Source organism: Eupeodes corollae, chromosome 1 (assembly GCF_945859685.1).
Source record: "Eupeodes corollae chromosome 1, idEupCoro1.1, whole genome shotgun sequence".
Lineage (NCBI taxonomy): Eukaryota > Metazoa > Arthropoda > Insecta > Diptera > Syrphidae > Eupeodes > Eupeodes corollae.
In genome coordinates this window covers 254,799,729-254,816,934 of record NC_079147.1, presented here as the reverse complement: position 1 = coordinate 254,816,934, position 17,206 = coordinate 254,799,729, and the positions used below count along the sequence as shown (strand labels likewise).

Sequence of the window (17,206 nt, the reverse complement as noted above, 5' to 3'; positions counted from 1 at the left end):
GCCGTTGGACTTCAATTCTGCTAACTAGGTCAGTGTCGCTGTACAGCCCGTACAGTTCGTCGTTATATCTTCTCCTCCATTCTCCATCTATACGTACGGGACCAAAAATCACCCGAAGAATTTTTCTCTCGAAGCATCCTAAGACTCTCTCATCTTTCTTTGACAGGGTTCAGGCCTCAACGCCATAAATGAGAACCGGGATGATGAGTGTCTTATAGATGGTGATTTTAGATGCTCCAGAGAGGACTTTAATTTTCAATTGCCTTCTAAGTCCAAAGAAGCAGAAATTTGCAAGAGTTATTCTTCGTTTGATTTCAGCGCCGCTGGTGTCGTTGTCTGTATTAATAGCGGTGCCTGGGTAGACAAAGTCCTTAATTACCTCAAAGTTATAGCTGTCCATGGTGACGTTTTGTCCAAGACGTCGTCGTTCAGTGTCCTTTTTTGATGACAGCATATACTTGGTCTTGCCCTCATTGACCACTGAACCAATTCGTTTCCGTCGCAATGCTCAAAAACGCTCCACTGACATCACTCTAGGATCTTCCAATTAAGTCAATATACTCTGCGTAATTGGATGGACCGTTGGAAGATTGTGCCTCTAGTGTTGACGGTTGAGTTTTGCACAATTCTGTCCAGAACGATGTTGAAGAAGTCGCATGACAGTGCATCGCCTTGTCTAAAACCTTTTTTGACATCAAATGCATCGGTAAGATCTTTTCCGACCTTGATAGAGCAACGTGCATTCTTCTCATCGTCGTTCTGCACAAACGAAAAAGTTTGACAGGGATGCCAAAATTACACATTGCTCTGTAGAGCTTTGTAGATGCTGTAATACGCAGCTTTAAAATCGATAAGGAGATGGTGGGTATCGATTTTAAGTTCCTGGGTTTTTTCCAAGATCTGCCGTAGTGTAAATATTTGGTCGATAGTGGACTTTCCTGGTCTGAAGCCACACTGATAAGGACCAATCAGGTTGTTGACGAATGGCTTCAGACGTTCACATAATACGGTAGAGAGGATCTTATACGCAATGTTAAGGAGACTGATGCCTCTGTAGTTGGCGCAGTTTAGAGGATCATCTTTCTTATGTATCGGGCACACTATGCTGAGATTCCACTGATCGGGCACGCTTTCTTTCAACCATATTTTGCAGATGAGTTGGTCATCACCTTCTGCTTTGAATAGTTCGGCAGCGATGCCGTCAGCTCCAGCAGCTTTGTTTGACTTAAGTTTAGATATAGCTATCTTCACTTCGTCAAGGTCGGGTAGGCGGAATTGTTGATCTGCGTCGCCTAGGTTGAGTGGTTCTATCTCCCTTATAGCGAAATTCGGTTCGGCATTACCGTTATATAATTTGGAGAAGGGGTCTTTCCATATTCTCAGCATCGACTGCGATTCTAACACGATGTACCCTTTGGATCTCCTCGATCGCGCGTTTCTCATGCTCTCTTTTTTCACCTAAGAAGCCGGTGTTCCTCTCTCCTTTTCTGCTCATAGAGCTCGCGAGCAGCTCTGGTTCTTTTGTGCAGCCTTGTGCGTATACTAGCTACCAGAACGTCTCGCCCCCCGCAGCGAAATCGATCAGCCTGAATCCGTTGTCGGAGGTGGTGTCATGCAGGCTGTATCTCCCGATTATGCCACCAAAGATGTCTTCTCTTCCTAGCTTCGCATTAAAATCTCCTAAGACAATTTTAATGTCATAGCCAGGGCACTTCTCATATGTCTTATCCCAGAGCTCGAACAATATGTCTTTGGTATCTTCATCTTTCTCCTCTGTTGGGGCATGCGCGCATATGAGGCTTATGTTGGCGAATTTAGCCTTGATGCGGATTGTCGTGATACGCTCGCTCGCACTGTTGAACCTCAAGACTTTTTGCCTGAGTCTAGTTCCAACAACAAATCCACACCCAAATAGACGCTGTCTTTGTTCTCGGTAGCAGTCGCCGTAGTATATTTATTTATTTATTTATCTCAAATCAAATGGGGTGGCGCAACAGTCCGTTGTGAACCAGGGCCTAGTGACTTACAACTCTCAACCATTCCTGTGTGCGAGTAATTTTGTCAGGAATGGAGGGGACCTACAATTTTATGCCGAATCCGAACGGCTAGTTTGAGAAAGCACTTTTTCATGACAAGAATTACTCTTGAAGGATTTGTCAATTCCTCGCAAGAGGCAGTACCCGCGAAAATTATTTTTTTTTTTTTTTAAATTAAGGTGGCACAGGCAGGGATTGAACCCAAGACCCCTTGCATGACAGTCCAACACACTTTTTTTTTTTTTTTTCAAATTCATTTTTATTTAATTCATTCTTAAACCTATCTTAAAGCTAGACAAAAATTCATAAAACTAGCCTAATTATCCATAACTTACAACTAACTTAATGGTCCCATACGGACACTCTAAGCTAAACTATAACACTAATTACTAATGCCTTTCGGCCTTAAGATATATTTTACTTCAATTTAAATTTTATTTGTTTTGTTTTCATTAGAAAATTTTGAAAAAAACTAATATCAATAACCTTTTTTATTTTTACTTACAAACTACTTAAAATAAGGTCCTTAAATAAAACTTAAAACTAACTTAAACTACCTATTCTACCTATAAACTACTTAAAACTAGAACAACCACAGCAGCAAATCTAACGTTTTCGTTTTTATATTTTATTGTCTTTTTTGTACGTTTTTTAATTTTTTTGTATTTTTTTGTTTTTATTTTTTTATATTCCATGTTTTTTTTTTTTTTAGTTTCTTTAGTTTTTTTTTTTTTTTTTTTTGTATTTTTTTTTTTTTTTGTGCCACCATGCCTATTCTACTTAAAACTAAACCCTAAAACTATAAAACAAGTATGTAAGCCGGCCAAGGCTTAAAACCCCATCCCGACTACCCACTATCAAGTGCCGATTGAAGCCACCAAAACTGGTTCTCCTGCTTCACCCTATCAGTTCGGTCCCGCTCGGACACAGCCCTACTGAACCGAAGGAGCTCTGCTCCGCCTTGTGCCATGACGTCCCGATTGTACAGGAGTCGCCTATCCACGGTTCTTCGTCTGACGTGGTAGATTAACGGAACTGCCAATCTATCCTGTATCAGACCGCATTTATCTAAAAAGAGGAATGCCTCTGGGGGAATGAAGCCGCTCAAGCGTGCACTCTCAAAATACTCGTCGTTCGGATAGAACGCCCCGAAAATTAAATTGTTGGTCGAAGACATAGCTCTTGCAATGTGACCTCGAACGAGTTTTATCACGAAATTGTCAATTCTGTTGATTCGAGCCCCGTTGTATAGGACCTCGTTTGAATAGTAATGCACATAAGAAGATTCGGCTGTTCGATATAAGCCGGTACAGCGTCGTAAACACTGCCGCTCGAACACCCGAAACTTCTCCATCTGGGAAGGGGCAACGTTGAACCACACCGGACAACCATAAACGATCATTGGCCGTATGAGGGCCATGTAGCAAATTACCTTCACTCTGGGGTCAAGCCGACTGCTAAAAAACAGCCGTTTCGTCAGAGCGAAGGCTCCTCTGGCCCTGGTCAGAGCAGCATTTATATGTCTGTCGAAATATAAATACTGATCTAACCAGATACCGAGGTACTTCACTACACTTTTGCTCGCTAATGGCTGCCCGTGAAGATCAACGATGACCATCTTGCGCCAATTTTTACACGTATCCCTCGTGGCCCTAGCCAACGGAGTCCGGAACAGAATTGTCTCTGACTTCTGGACATTTATTTTCAGTTTCCAGTCGTCGCAATATCGCTGAATCTTGTCGAAATCACGCTGCAAGAGAATTCTAATAACCTCAACCTTTCGGGCCGTTCTGTACGCAATTAGATCATCGGCGTACGCAATTGCCTTTGTAAGACTACCTATCAGATCGCTGGTGTAAATGCTGAAGAGAATCGGCGAATTCACCGCTCCCTGTTGAAGACCATTTTTAATTGAGAATGTTGTGGTAGAAGTTACATTGCCACTTTTGACAACAAACTTTCTACCGTTAAGCATATCATAAAGTATATACAACAATGGCTTGCTTATGCCAAGCCTGCTTAGTTTTAGGTAAAGACCCTCTAACCATACGGTGTCAAAGGCCTTTTCCAAATCAACCAGAACAGCACCTGTGCATTGTTGTTTTGATTTATTCCATTGGATATCAGAAACGAGTTTAGACGCAGCATGAATTGTGTCATGACCCGCCTTGAACCCGAACTGTTTATCCGGAATTATTTTGTTGTCCGCAGCCCACTTAGTCAGAGCCCTATTAATGATCTTTTCGAAAACTTTGCTGATGCTCGGAAGAAGACTTATTGACCGAAGATTTGACGGGTTGGAGTTGTCCTTTCCCTTTTTCGGGAGAGGATGAACCACAGCGGTCTTCCAATGCACTGGATAATATGCATTATTCAGTGCATTATTGAAGAGCGTGGTGTAAATGTCAATTGCTTCCATCGGTAAATGTCTTAGTACAACGTTGGATATACCATCGATACCTGCTGACTTTTTGTTTTTTATTGAATTGAAGATGAGCTGAAGCTCAACCTTCGTCACTAACAAGGGACTTGGTCCCGTTTGCTCGGCGATTATGGCATTTGCCAAGGAATCGTCATTGAACCGCATGAAACCGCGGTTCTCAGATCGCCATTGTGTCATATCATTTCGAAGGTAAAAGTGATTAAGTAGGGCTCTGTTTTCCAGGTCGTGGTTGGGGCGAATGCTAACATTCACCTTGTACACTTGCTGGAAAGCAGCTCCCACCGCCTCCACTTTTTCCTTCGGGTCTTCAATTATATAAAAGTCATCGTCAAGGATGGCTTCTTCTGGATCTATTTGCGCTGTCATGAGTACGTCTCTGTTTTCTTCGGTTCTTTGGAGTTTCAGACTCGGAAGGTCATTGTCGTTCTTTTTTCTGAATATCTTGTTGATTTTAGGGAACATACTAGGGTCGCTCGCATTAACTGACCGGATCTTGCGGTCCCAGTACTTGTTAATTGATAACCTGTAGTTCTCCTTAATCAACAGATTGACATTTTTTATTGACGACTTCAGTGTCCTAACCTCCAAGTCGTGTGGGTCTGTAAGTCGTCTGTACAAGTTTTTGAGTCTTGTCAGTAAGCCACTCTTGTGCTTTCGCAGTGCGTCAATTGTCGCGTTTCTGTAAGCGTCCATTTGGTCCCGTTCTCTGTACTTTGGAATTGTCCGTTCCATCGTTCGTTTTATTGTTTCGTCCATCTGTTGTAAATGTTGGTCAATTTCTGTATTTGTCAGGTTTCTGTTGTTTGGTGGGGCTATGTCACTCGAACGAAGTTCTCTCGCTAAGGCGTTGGTGAAACGAGGCCAACGCATCTGACTGTAATTGTAAGAGTGCGTTGCAACGTATTCCTCCAACTCCACGCGTTCGTTCGGAATCTGCATTACAGCAGCCAGTCCGCAGTGATCACTGTCGTACTCGACTGTCTGTAAGCAGTTTCGCGGGTGATTACCAACTTTGTCTGTAACTGTCAGTCTGGTGTCGTACAGCAAAAGGTCCAGAAAGGAGCCGCTTCTTGGATACGATGGCCTTTCAGTAGCCAGCAGGTCGACGCCATATTCAACGCTGTAAAGATTCATCAAATTAAAAAGATGATTACCTCTGGGATTACTATGTTGATTTCCCCAATCTTCATGTTTTGCGTTCAAATCACCGGCCAAGATGAAATAGTTTTCTTCCAAGCTCAGTTTAAGTTCCCTAAAAAGAATCTCGAGTTCTGAAGCAAAGTAAGTAACCTGCGGAGCTCCAGCCGCATAAGCCGCAATCATATACATCCGCTTCCCTTGAGTGAGAGAGATGCATACAACGCAAACTTCTAGCGTCTTGAGCTTTCGCAATTCATTGTTATATACTACTTTATAATTAATGCCTTTTCGTATAAAGAGAGCGACACCGCCCCCTTGAGTGGAGTCGGGCCGGTCTCTTCTTACGATATTGTAATTTTTATGAGTCAATTTGTGTTTGTGGTTTAGCTTAGTTTCGCTAGCCAGAAACACATCGGGACTGTAGTCTGTCAACAATTGGAACATATTGGCTCTTCGTTCAATCCTAATCAGTGAATTTACATTCACAGCTAGGACTTTTAGGCGCGTCTCCGGCAGCGCGCCCATTATTGTCTAAATTGCGCCAGGCCAGGCAACAAAGAGTAGAGATGATCTACCCTTTTGCCTTGCTCCTTTATCTGACTTTGCAGTCCTGTTAGTTGACCTTGAATGCTCAACAACAAGGCTACAATGTCAGGCTGCACCTCTGGTGCCTTAGGCACAGGGGCCTTTGGGGCAACAGTTGGTGGAGCCTGTCTCGTCCAACACACTAACCATCATACCACGGGTACTACTTATTTATTTATTTATCTACGATATGAAAATATCAACAGATTTGAAAAAATATAACTAGAACAAAGTAAAATAAATTATAAATATAATGCATGTACATATAAGCAAAAGCAGAAATAAATAATTAAGTTAAAAATCAACATATTTAAGAGAATTTTTTAAAGTTTCTCTGGACATGCAAAATATATCAACAGCTTCATTGGCAATATTAAACAAATATGATACTACGACAAATAGGCTTCCGCTGACCATACAAGGTAGAGTGGCGCTCAGTATACAACAATTCTCTTGATCTTAATGATCTTGACGGTGCATAAACATTCATTAAAAAAGTAAATTATCACATTTGATTGAAAAACATAAAATATCACGTATAAAAATAACACTAAAAACCTTCCTTCGCTTTTCAAGAGTTTCAAAACCAACAGCAAACATTTAGAAGTATAGTTCAAAGAGACATTAACAGGTAAAACAAAATTTCTCAAAGCAAATCTCAAAAAACATTTCTGCACTCTTTCAATTCTGTTAACTTTTTTTACTGAAGTAGGAAACCAAACAATGCTGCAATACTCAAGGACCGGTCGGACTAAGGAACAATAAAGAGACTTCACCGTATAAGGATCTTTAAAACCAGAGGAATTTCTTTTAATAAATCCTTAAAGGGAATTAGCTTTTGAAACTATACATCGCAGTCTTTTAGTTTGCGTTTGGCCGGTCCATCCCATAGCACTTCTTGTATGGCGGTAAAACTGCCTTGCAGCAGTTTAGGGCTTCGTGGTCTGTTAAGGGAGCTAACATTCCACGTACAGATCCGAAGTTCGTTGTCCTTATTATATCGTTTGTGTAAAACATTTGGGATTACAACTTCAAAAAGCTGTGAATATAATCAAATGTAGTATAGCTTTAACCAACATTTCAAAAACTTCAAATGATGACAACATCGAAATTCCAGAAAACAGAAAATGAAAATAATTACAACTATCAACAATCGACGAAAACGAAGGACATGCTAATATACAATATGCCTTAAGCAATTTTCAGTAAAACGAATGGAATAGCAATAGTATAGATTAAAAAAACGTTGACAAAAATTGTGATTTAAATTTGTAACTTACAACTTCCAAGCATAAATGGTGCAACGGTTAATTGTACCTTTAATGTACAATTTGTAACTCTCATCACAAATATGTGATTCCACTTATGGATTTGGTAGTTGGTGCAAAGCAAATTCAAATACAAAATTTGTGATTGTATTTGTAAACTGGTGCAATACGGCCCAGTTGTTAATATATTTTATTACCATTGAGTAGAACACTTGTGACCACACTATCGGAGAAACACTTAAAAGTCCTATGTTTTAAATATTATTTGCAACTACTCTAGGCCAAAGTGAAGCCATTGAGAGAAAAAAGTCAAAATATTCAGTTTTGTATAAAAGTCACCATAAATACAAATTGGCAAATGTTTTTACATAATTTTAGTTTGGCTAATTAAAAGATATAAGTGACACTGACATTATTAAATGTTTACCTGTTTCTTTGATAGAATCAATGCTTAAAACGCACATAATCTAATAAATTACAAATTTAAACTTTTCGTAGTAAAAAAATATGTTATATAATATATAAAATATTTCTTTAGACAAATTACATCAGGAAATATATATTAATACATTTTTATGATAACGTTAAGGCTAACGATCAACGAGTAGTGAATTTTAACATCTGGAATTAATAATCAAGTTTAAATGCGATAAGACAAATTATTAATAAGAAACATAAATTCTAATATGTAACATTTAATCAACGCACTATACAATTAATTTTACTTGAAAATATATGTTCATGAAGGAATCCTAAAAAAATATAATTAATTTTAATGTTTTTCTAAGTAAATAAATCAAACTGAATGCACATTTAAATTTAAACAAGTATGAAATAATTGATTATAAATATTATAATTGTTAAATGAAAAATGAAGCGTGGCCTTCCTGGGAACTGATTGGAGTAATATCTATTTGTCATTTTAAGAAATGAGATTAGAGATTCCAATTTCAATGTCATTCAATCAATAAATATGTTCTATTTGAGAGATAAAAAAGAAACAATCCAATTCAGATTTCATTGGCCTTTTGTAGTGCATTGTTTTAAGTTGAAGGATGAAATTGATGTCAAAGTAAAGATAAATTTCATGGTAACTCTTTTATTATAATTGTCTTCTTTCAAAATTGAAAATACTAGAGTGAAATCGGCTAAGGCGATAAGTGATTTGACTTTCACTAACCTTTCCGTCTATGTAAGTTGAGACAGCTAAATTCAATTTTTCAACAACAACATTTTCGATTAGATTTGACGAAATTCATTTTTCGCATACTGCTTTAAACAGGCCAGTTGTATTGGCACTAAGTGAAACCCAAGTAGTTGAGGATTCCGATCCCACTGAATTATTTATTCAAGGGTATATCTTGGTGCTATGTGAATATGTGATTTAAGTTTTTCGTGAATAAGCAAATCATTCACTATTGCTTCTTTTATCGAAGCCCCAATCTAGACAGAGTGTCAACTTCTCGTGAATTTGATTTTTTGTCTAGTTCCATCCAAAGAATTGTTTCGTCCTATCCTGGCACTGAAATTGTTGTTACGGGTGATTTCAATGTACACAATACGTGCGTTTTGTTCGCATTTCATATATTTAGTAAAGTGAGAAATCCCCAACAAAACGATCCGTAGTTTCTAGATTTTTGTTTTTAAAAATTGGTACAACTGAAAGAAGATCTGTCAAAATAATAATAAAAAAAACACAAATAAGAAGAAAGTTTTGTGAAAATCAAAAGTCAAAAAATTAACTTAACAAGAAAAACTAACTTAAACTAATAAAATGGATAATTTTCAAGAAGCAATGGTAAGAAAACATAAATTTCACACTTGACTTTGCGGTCGATTTCAAAGTTTTAAGTTTAACCAAACAAATTTGACATAAAATAAAACTTCAAAAAGGGGGTTTGTATGTAGATTTACTGCATTAACATGTGGTGTTGAAGCGAGCTTGAAGCTCGCCTCAATTCTTTATATACCTGAATCGAGTTGAGATTTATCTATTCTAAACTGAGATAAACCTTTTGTGGAAACATAGCAAAACTTAATTATCTTTTATTGTTTTCTCTTGCAAAATAAGCCCAGTCCATTTTCACTAACAAAACTAAATAATATCAACTGTAATAGATTCGTTTTTTCCGCAATGGAAAACACACATGATTCCAAATGCAGAATTACTCAACGAACACAGCCATCGAGAAACAAATGCAATATCAATCGTTCCAACATTTGAGAACGAAATCACATAAGATCCATTCGAGGTTCGTATAAATGTCAAAAACCTATCCATAGTGAGATTCTACTCTAACTTTTATCGGTGTTTTTCTTACTATGGATATTGTTTTTGTTATTCGTGTAAACCACCTAACTCAGCTGGTCAACGAGCCCACTCGAATATCGGACGTGGTAGGTCGAGCAGAAAACACTCTTGACTTGTTTCTTACCTCTGACCCTGGTTAGTACACTATTAGTTTTCTATCTCCTCTAGGCACATCTGACCATTGTGTCATTGTCATATCATATGTGTCTCGTGTAAAAACTCTCCAGTTAAAGAAAGAGCTCCTAAGAGAACCGTTTGGCAATACGAGAAAGCCAACTGGAACGGTCTCAATAATTATTTTATGATCTTTAACTGGTCCCTATGCTTCCTCGATAGTGACGTTGACGCCAGCGCTAATATGATCACAAGTTTGATTCTCCTAGGAATGAGAACTTTTATCCCGAATAGGGTTAAAAGCATCAGACCTAAGGAAAACGCATGGTTCGATGCGAGCTGTAAAGAGGTTATTAGGGTTAAGAAGGTAAGTTTCCGTTGTTTTAAGGCCAATCCAACTGAGGAAAACCGGAATAAGTTCAAGCAAGCCAGAAAGGCCTGCAACGCCAAATACTCGACGGACCAAATTTTTACATGTCCAAAAATTACGTCAAAAAATACTGCAATGTCCCAAAGGCCGTACAAATTGTTGGTCATTTCTAAAAAATATGAGGAATTCTTCCTCTTCCTCGGTTCCCACGCTTGTTGTGAATGACACTCCATTTGTGCTAGGCAGTTCGCCACAAATTCAACGCTGGCAGTGAGTGTTATGACTCCGCCTGTACTTGATCGAGTTAATGATTCTATGGGACCAATCTTTTTTCGCACTCGTACTGTGTCAAGAGTCCTAAGAGATCTAAACACACATAAATCTGCTGGTCCAGGTGGTATCCCCGCTATTGTTCTTTTTCATGTGTCCTACTCCTCAGGTCTCGTTCCGAGCGGATGGAAAACCGTATTTGTCCAGCCTATTTCCAAAAAAGGCGAATTTTCCTCACCGTCTAATTATCGACCGATTGCACTTACGTCCCTTCTTTCCAAGGTCATGGAAACGCTGAAATTATCAGCTCAAGAAATATCTTGAAGCTTCTTAATGACCGACAGTATGGCTTTCGTAGCAATAAGTCCACTGGTGATCTCATGGTTCATCTCACCGAACAGTGGAACAAATCTTTACATAGTTTTGGAGAAAGTAAGATTATTGCACTTGATATTTCAAAAGCATTTGATAGGGTTTGGCATCAGGCTCTCTTATCGAAAATGCGTTCTTTCCGTTTTCATGAATCCCTCCTTCAGTGGATTAGTAATTACCTTTCGAATCGTTCAATACAAGTTTTATTGGATGGATTCAAATCTGAAAACCACAAAATAAATGCTGGTGTGCCCCAGGGCTCTGTTTTGTCTCCAACACTCTTTCTCATTTTTATTAATGATCTCCTGTCTAAAACTTCTACTTCGATAGTACTCTTAGCTTCAAATATTCGTTTTCAAATTCACACCCCTCTTCTTCGGATGTGAAACTGCAACGACAAAATATGATAAGCTCATTAAATTCCGAAATAAACAGCATTGTACAATGGGGAATAAGAAACGGCGTGGAAATTAATGCTTCGAAAACCCAATGCTGTCTTGTATCGTTAAAGCGTGATATATTCCCCTTGCCATTATCCATAAATGACACCTGAACATCTCGATATTCTCGGTATGTGTATCACCAACCACCTTTTGCCGCAAGATGGTTGGGTTTTCTAAGGCGATGCAAGAAGTTTTTCTCTCCCTCTGATCTGGCTGTTATTTACAAGACTCATATACGTCCAAAGCTTGATTATAACTCCCATATCTGGGCTGGTGCTCCTGCAACTAACTTAAGCCTCTTGGATATTATTGAACGTAGAACATTTAGATTGATTGGTGATATTACCATCATAAGATCATTTACGTCACTTGAACATCGTCGAAATGTTTCTTGTCTTACCCTCTTTTAACGTTATTTTGATGGTTTATGCTCTAGAAAAATAGCCAGCAGCATTCCACCCCTTTAACAGTTCAACCGTAATACTCGCGCTTCTGGGAATGCTCATCAATATACCCTCGAGCCCAACTTCGGTCGTACTGTCAAGTACAGAGATTCGTTCTTTAGCCGTACTATGCGAATGTGGAATGCCTTGCCACACTCTGTCTTTTCCAGTTATTGCAATATTCAGAAATTCAAAACCAATGTGCACCGACATCTCCTTTCAACCCCTCTCTCCCTTTCTCAGTGTCTAAATAATAAGGGTAGTATATCCCTTTGAGTGTGCGCTTACTATAAAACAAAAAAAAAGGTTTTATAAGCGTCTCCTAGATGTTTTCAAAAACAACATTTTTGTCGGAAAATGACTATTACATTTTCTATTGTGACATCTTCTTAGCTGTCAATTTGATTTTGTAATTAATCAAAAATCACCTAAGAAAGAAGAAAATAAATCTGCATGTGGGTATAGGGAACGGACTCATTCACTTAAAATGTCAAAAACTCAGACATTATGAGGATTTAGAAAATTAAGTTTCTATTTTGTGATTTTATTTTTAGTTAAATGTTGAGAGATAGTAAAACACCAACATAGTTTTAAATTTGCTAAAACAAATGGATCAACATTTTATACAATATTGAAGGCATTTTAAGCAACTTTCTACCCTTAAAAGTTAATTTACCTAATATTAAACGAATTTAACATCTTATTATCTCTTAACAATTTGTTAAAGTTAAAATCACGGAATGGCTTCTTTAACTTTTTGCATTTTTTTGATAAATTCACATGACATCTGTAGAATTATTTTTATAAAAGAATGGTCAAGTCAACAGTTGGAAATACGAATTAATAGGCCTGTTTAAGCGTATCTGCCTTGTTTATTTTCATGAACTGTCACTTTTTAGACATGTCTGAATACTCGTTTTTTAATGAAACGAAATAAGCAATTTACTAGTTACCAAAACGAAAAGAAAGGTTTAAAATTTTGGAGTAAATTACAAAATTGCGCCTTGCCTCTTGAGAATGAAAAAATACATAAAACATGTTAGTTGCACTTTTTCAAGTTCATGATTTTGACGTCTCATCAATATCCATCCAAATGCATCTTCATTTGAAACTTAAAAAGATATAGGGGCAAAAATACAGACATTATAAAATATCTATTTTTTTTAAATATTTTGGGTGAGTTAAGGATAATGAAACGTCAGAATGAGTCGTTTCCAACGTGAACATTGTTGATATAAAAACATTGCATTTGACAGGTTTTATCATAAACTTCTCTAAGATCAACTGTTTGCACTTTATCTATTTTCTACACAATTTTTAAAGAACTTTTTCAAAATGTAGACCAGAAATTCATGTTAAAACGAACTTACACACATTAAAGCATGAGTATCTGGCCTGTTTATCTTATGCAAATTATCGTTACACATCATGTAGCTTATAAAAGCCCAATAAAGTTGCACATTTTTCCTATCAAAAAATAATAATTTAATGCACATTCAGCACATATTTAGCAACTTTTCAAACATTTTGTTTTTTATTACCCTTCAAAATTTTCAAAACTAAACTTTGTCCATACATTTCTCGTCCATTATATAGAGGATTCCATTAGCAGTATGAAACCTGAGTGTGATGCCCTATCACATAAAGAAAAAATCGCATTTTTACCCGAAAAGGAACTTCTTCAACATTCCATAACCTACTCCAAGGAAAATGACTTGGTAAGAGACTGGGCTTGGGCAGTGGGAAATGATGGGGAACCGAATAGAGCTACATATTATGTTATTTATGATAAAATAAGATTGTGGTTTAATCATTCCATGGAAACTTTTTTTGGTTTCGGGTTTTTTGCTTGTTTAGGAATCCATGACATGTACCACTAGTTCAGGAAGTAGTCGAGAAAAATGGGGCAAGGAAATCGAATTCCTTTTATCGTGCATAGCTCTGTCGGTTGGACTTGGTAATGTATGGCGATTTCCGTTTATTGCCTTGGAAAATGGTGGGGGAGCCTTCGTCATTCCATATATCATTGTTTTGTTGTTGATTGGAAGACCTGTGTACTATATGGAAGTGATAATTGGACAATTTTCAAGTCGTGGATGCATAGAGGCTTTCGATATGGCACCAATAATGAGAGGTAGGTTAATTTGATTTTAAAAGGCTGTTAAAAATTCTTACAATTTTTCTCAAACGGTTTTTAGGAATAGCATATGGCCAAGTGTATGCAACTGCCTTGGCAACAACTTATTACGCCTGTATAATGGCCATAACTATAAAGTACCTGATAGCTTCGTTTTCATTTACACTGCCATGGACCCATTGTCGTCCTGAATGGGGACCGCAATGTATTGATTCAACCGAAATTGAACTCAATAATCAAACTGAATTCACCAATAGAACATCTTCAGCTGAAATATATTTCACGTTTGTTAAACTTTTTAAATTTTGCTATCGAATTCCTTTACGATTTTTTGCTGCATTTTTTAAACAGAAAAGGAGTCCTTCGAGAGAAGCATGATATAAATGATGGAATTGGTACACCAAATTGGGATCTAGTTCTATGTCTTGCTGCAGCTTGGCTTATTATCGGGACAACTTTAGTGAAAGGTTAGTAATTAGCTAAAATTTTAAAATATAAATGTTGATCAATATCATTGAAGGTATACGCAGTTCAGGAAAGGCATCTTATTTTTTGGCAATATTTCCATATTTTGTGATGATTATTTTGCTCTTTAGAGCAATAACACTGCCAGGATCAATCGATGGAATAATTTACTTTTTGAAACCTCAATGGAATCAGCTATTGAATGCAAAGGTAATTTTTTGTCAACTGGTATAAGTTTCAGTGAATCAAACAGTTTACATTCAACTAAGGATTTAAGGAACTCAGTTCTTGACCGAAGAGTAAGGAAATGGGGAAACATAAGTTCAATATTTAAAAGTGGTTAAAGTAATAATAAAGCCTTTTCATTTCCTTATAGCAACGTAAGAATTTAATTTAATTTAATTAATTTAAATGAATTTTAACAAAACTTTAAGGTGGCTTTTCACATATGAGACAACTTGACAGACGTGATCTGTCAATCAATAATTAACTCTGCCGAGGTATTTGAATATCTAGAAAATTAGAAATCAAACGTGCCTAAGCCGGAGTCAAAATATCGTGCGTGGTTGCATTACCACAATATTAAGGGAAAACGAACAAAAAAAACAATAATTGTGAATGAGTCATTTAGAATTATATGAAGTTTTACAACATTTGGGCAGTTTATATTTCTGAGATCTAAGAGAACCTTAAGTTGTTGGAAACTAAAACTTTATTTATACATTTATGAAACATCGAAAGCTAGTGTTAAAATAGGGTCTTATTTTAAGTCAGTTTTTATAGAACATAAGTTCAACATTTGATTTGGTGCAACAGTTTTGTGCCAAATACACTCATTACTCTTATTACTTTTTTCAAACCTGCTAATTTGTACTCAATACAGGTTGATACAGAGTTAAAGCAAGTTTTAAAGGATATTCTCTTTCTATATTCACAGGTTTGGTACGCAGCTATTACCCAAATGTTCTTCTCACTAGCAATTTGTTTCGGAACTTTGGTCATGTATGCTTCATACAACAATTTTCGAAAAAACGTTTATCGGTAAAAAAAGAGTAATCTTAATCTGGAAAGAAAAAATCCAATTTTATTTATAAATATTGTTTTAGGGATGTTATTATAATTACTACAGTTGATTCGTTAACATCAATCTTAGCTGGTTGTATTATTTTTGGCATCTTAGGTAATTTAGCCTATGAAACTAAAGCCAATGACATTTCTAAAGTGGTCCAGGGTGGAGCTGGACTTGCTTTTATATCATATCCCGATGCAATTGCAAAATTTAAATATTTTCCTCAAGTAAGTTTTGGGTACCTAAATCTATTCTACCCATGGATAAAATTGGAAAGTTTTGTTTTCAAGGCTTTTGCAGTGCTTTTCTTCCTGATGCTACTAGTCTTAGGGATTGGGAGTAACATTGGAATGACATCGTGTGTCATAACTGTCATTAAGGACCGTTTTAATCACCTCCCACATTGGCTTTTAGCAACAAGTATTTCGTTAATCGGCTTTGGATGTGGAATCGTTTACCTCACTCCTGGAGGGCAGTTCATTTTGAACTTGGTAGACTTTTTCGGATGTTCATTTATAGCATTGTTTTTGGCTATCGCTGAGCTAATTTCAGTAGCTTGGATTTATGGTAAGAAATACATTTTTTTAATTTATTAAGTTTTTCAAATGATTATCATTGTAGGAGTAAAACGGTTTTGTCAGGATATAGAATTTATGTTCAATATCAAGACAGGATTTTACTGGCGTATATGTTGGGGTATTTTAACCCCCGGTTTGATGTTCCTAGTTTTAGCTTATACTGTAGTTACATACAAGCCATTAGATTATAAAGGCATCACTTACCCGAAAGCAGTTTATCAGCTTGCCTGGATTATTTGGGGTATTGGAGTAGGGCAACTTCCGATTTGGGGATTTTATGCTGTTTATAAACAACCAGGGAAGACTTGGACTGAGGTTAGTGCAGACCAAAAAACAAATTTTAAAACTATGATTTAATTTGAAACTCTTTTGCAGAAAGTCAAAGGTGCCATGGAACCAACCCACAACTGGGGACCCTTGGAGCCAAAAATTCGTGATGAATATCGTCAATACCGTGCGGAGCTTGGTGACGAGAGACCATTAAGTTTGTGGGAGCAATTTTATGATAACGTTTTTGGATAATCCTGCTTCTTAAGCAGTTTTATTACAATTTCACATGCAATTTAGTATTTAGTTGAACAATTTTTATACCAAAGGTCTTAAACGAGAACTAAGAGCCTTAGGTTTTTTTTTAACCAAAAAGCCTTCAATGACATTTATAAGTTTGTTTTAAACTATATGTCATGGAAAGTTTTGTGCAAATTTTGAAAGCATATTTGCGCCAGTTTTAATGCTCGCATAACTAATGTATACGATATATACTTTTTTTGAGCTTTTATTTCTAAAAAAATAGCTCAACGTAGATTTTAGGTAGATTAATAAAAAATAGTTTTTAGAATTTGAAACAACGTTTTTTATTAAATTTAAGACATAATTGGAAAAAGTGAAAAATCGGTCAATCTGATTTCTCTTATTGAAACCTTTACTCTGCAGTAAAAAATCCGAGTTGGGGAAACACATTACAAATTAGATTAGATTAAATAAAATTCTTTATTTCGATAATAAAATTACATTAATTTAAACTAAGAATATAAGGACATGGCTTTGTTGCCGTCTGCCTGATAGACATTTCAGATGAAAATAGTTTAACATTATGAAAGTTTTTTTTTTTTGTTTTTTGTTTTTAGTATAATAAAATAAAAACTGGATTTTTTAGTGATTT

The 17,206-nt window shown here is 36.6% G+C and overlaps 1 protein-coding gene across 3 annotated transcripts in view; it reads left to right on the top strand.

The window, feature by feature from the left end:
- The window catches only part of LOC129941968 (sodium-dependent nutrient amino acid transporter 1), a 28,428-nt gene extending 11,544 nt beyond the window's left edge, over positions 1-16,884 (top strand). For all 3 annotated transcript variants that reach the window (XM_056050753.1, XM_056050755.1, XM_056050754.1), the window contains exons 2-11: positions 13,392-13,513; positions 13,653-13,929; positions 13,994-14,216; positions 14,284-14,399; positions 14,453-14,607; positions 15,335-15,438; positions 15,504-15,693; positions 15,757-16,033; positions 16,088-16,359; positions 16,420-16,884. In XM_056050753.1, the coding sequence (XP_055906728.1) occupies positions 13,392-13,513; positions 13,653-13,929; positions 13,994-14,216; positions 14,284-14,399; positions 14,453-14,607; positions 15,335-15,438; positions 15,504-15,693; positions 15,757-16,033; positions 16,088-16,359; positions 16,420-16,566 (1,883 nt within the window). In that variant the 3' untranslated portion in view covers positions 16,567-16,884. The remainder of the gene's footprint in view (positions 1-13,391; positions 13,514-13,652; positions 13,930-13,993; positions 14,217-14,283; positions 14,400-14,452; positions 14,608-15,334; positions 15,439-15,503; positions 15,694-15,756; positions 16,034-16,087; positions 16,360-16,419) is intronic.
- The last annotated feature ends 322 nt before the right edge of the window (positions 16,885-17,206 follow it).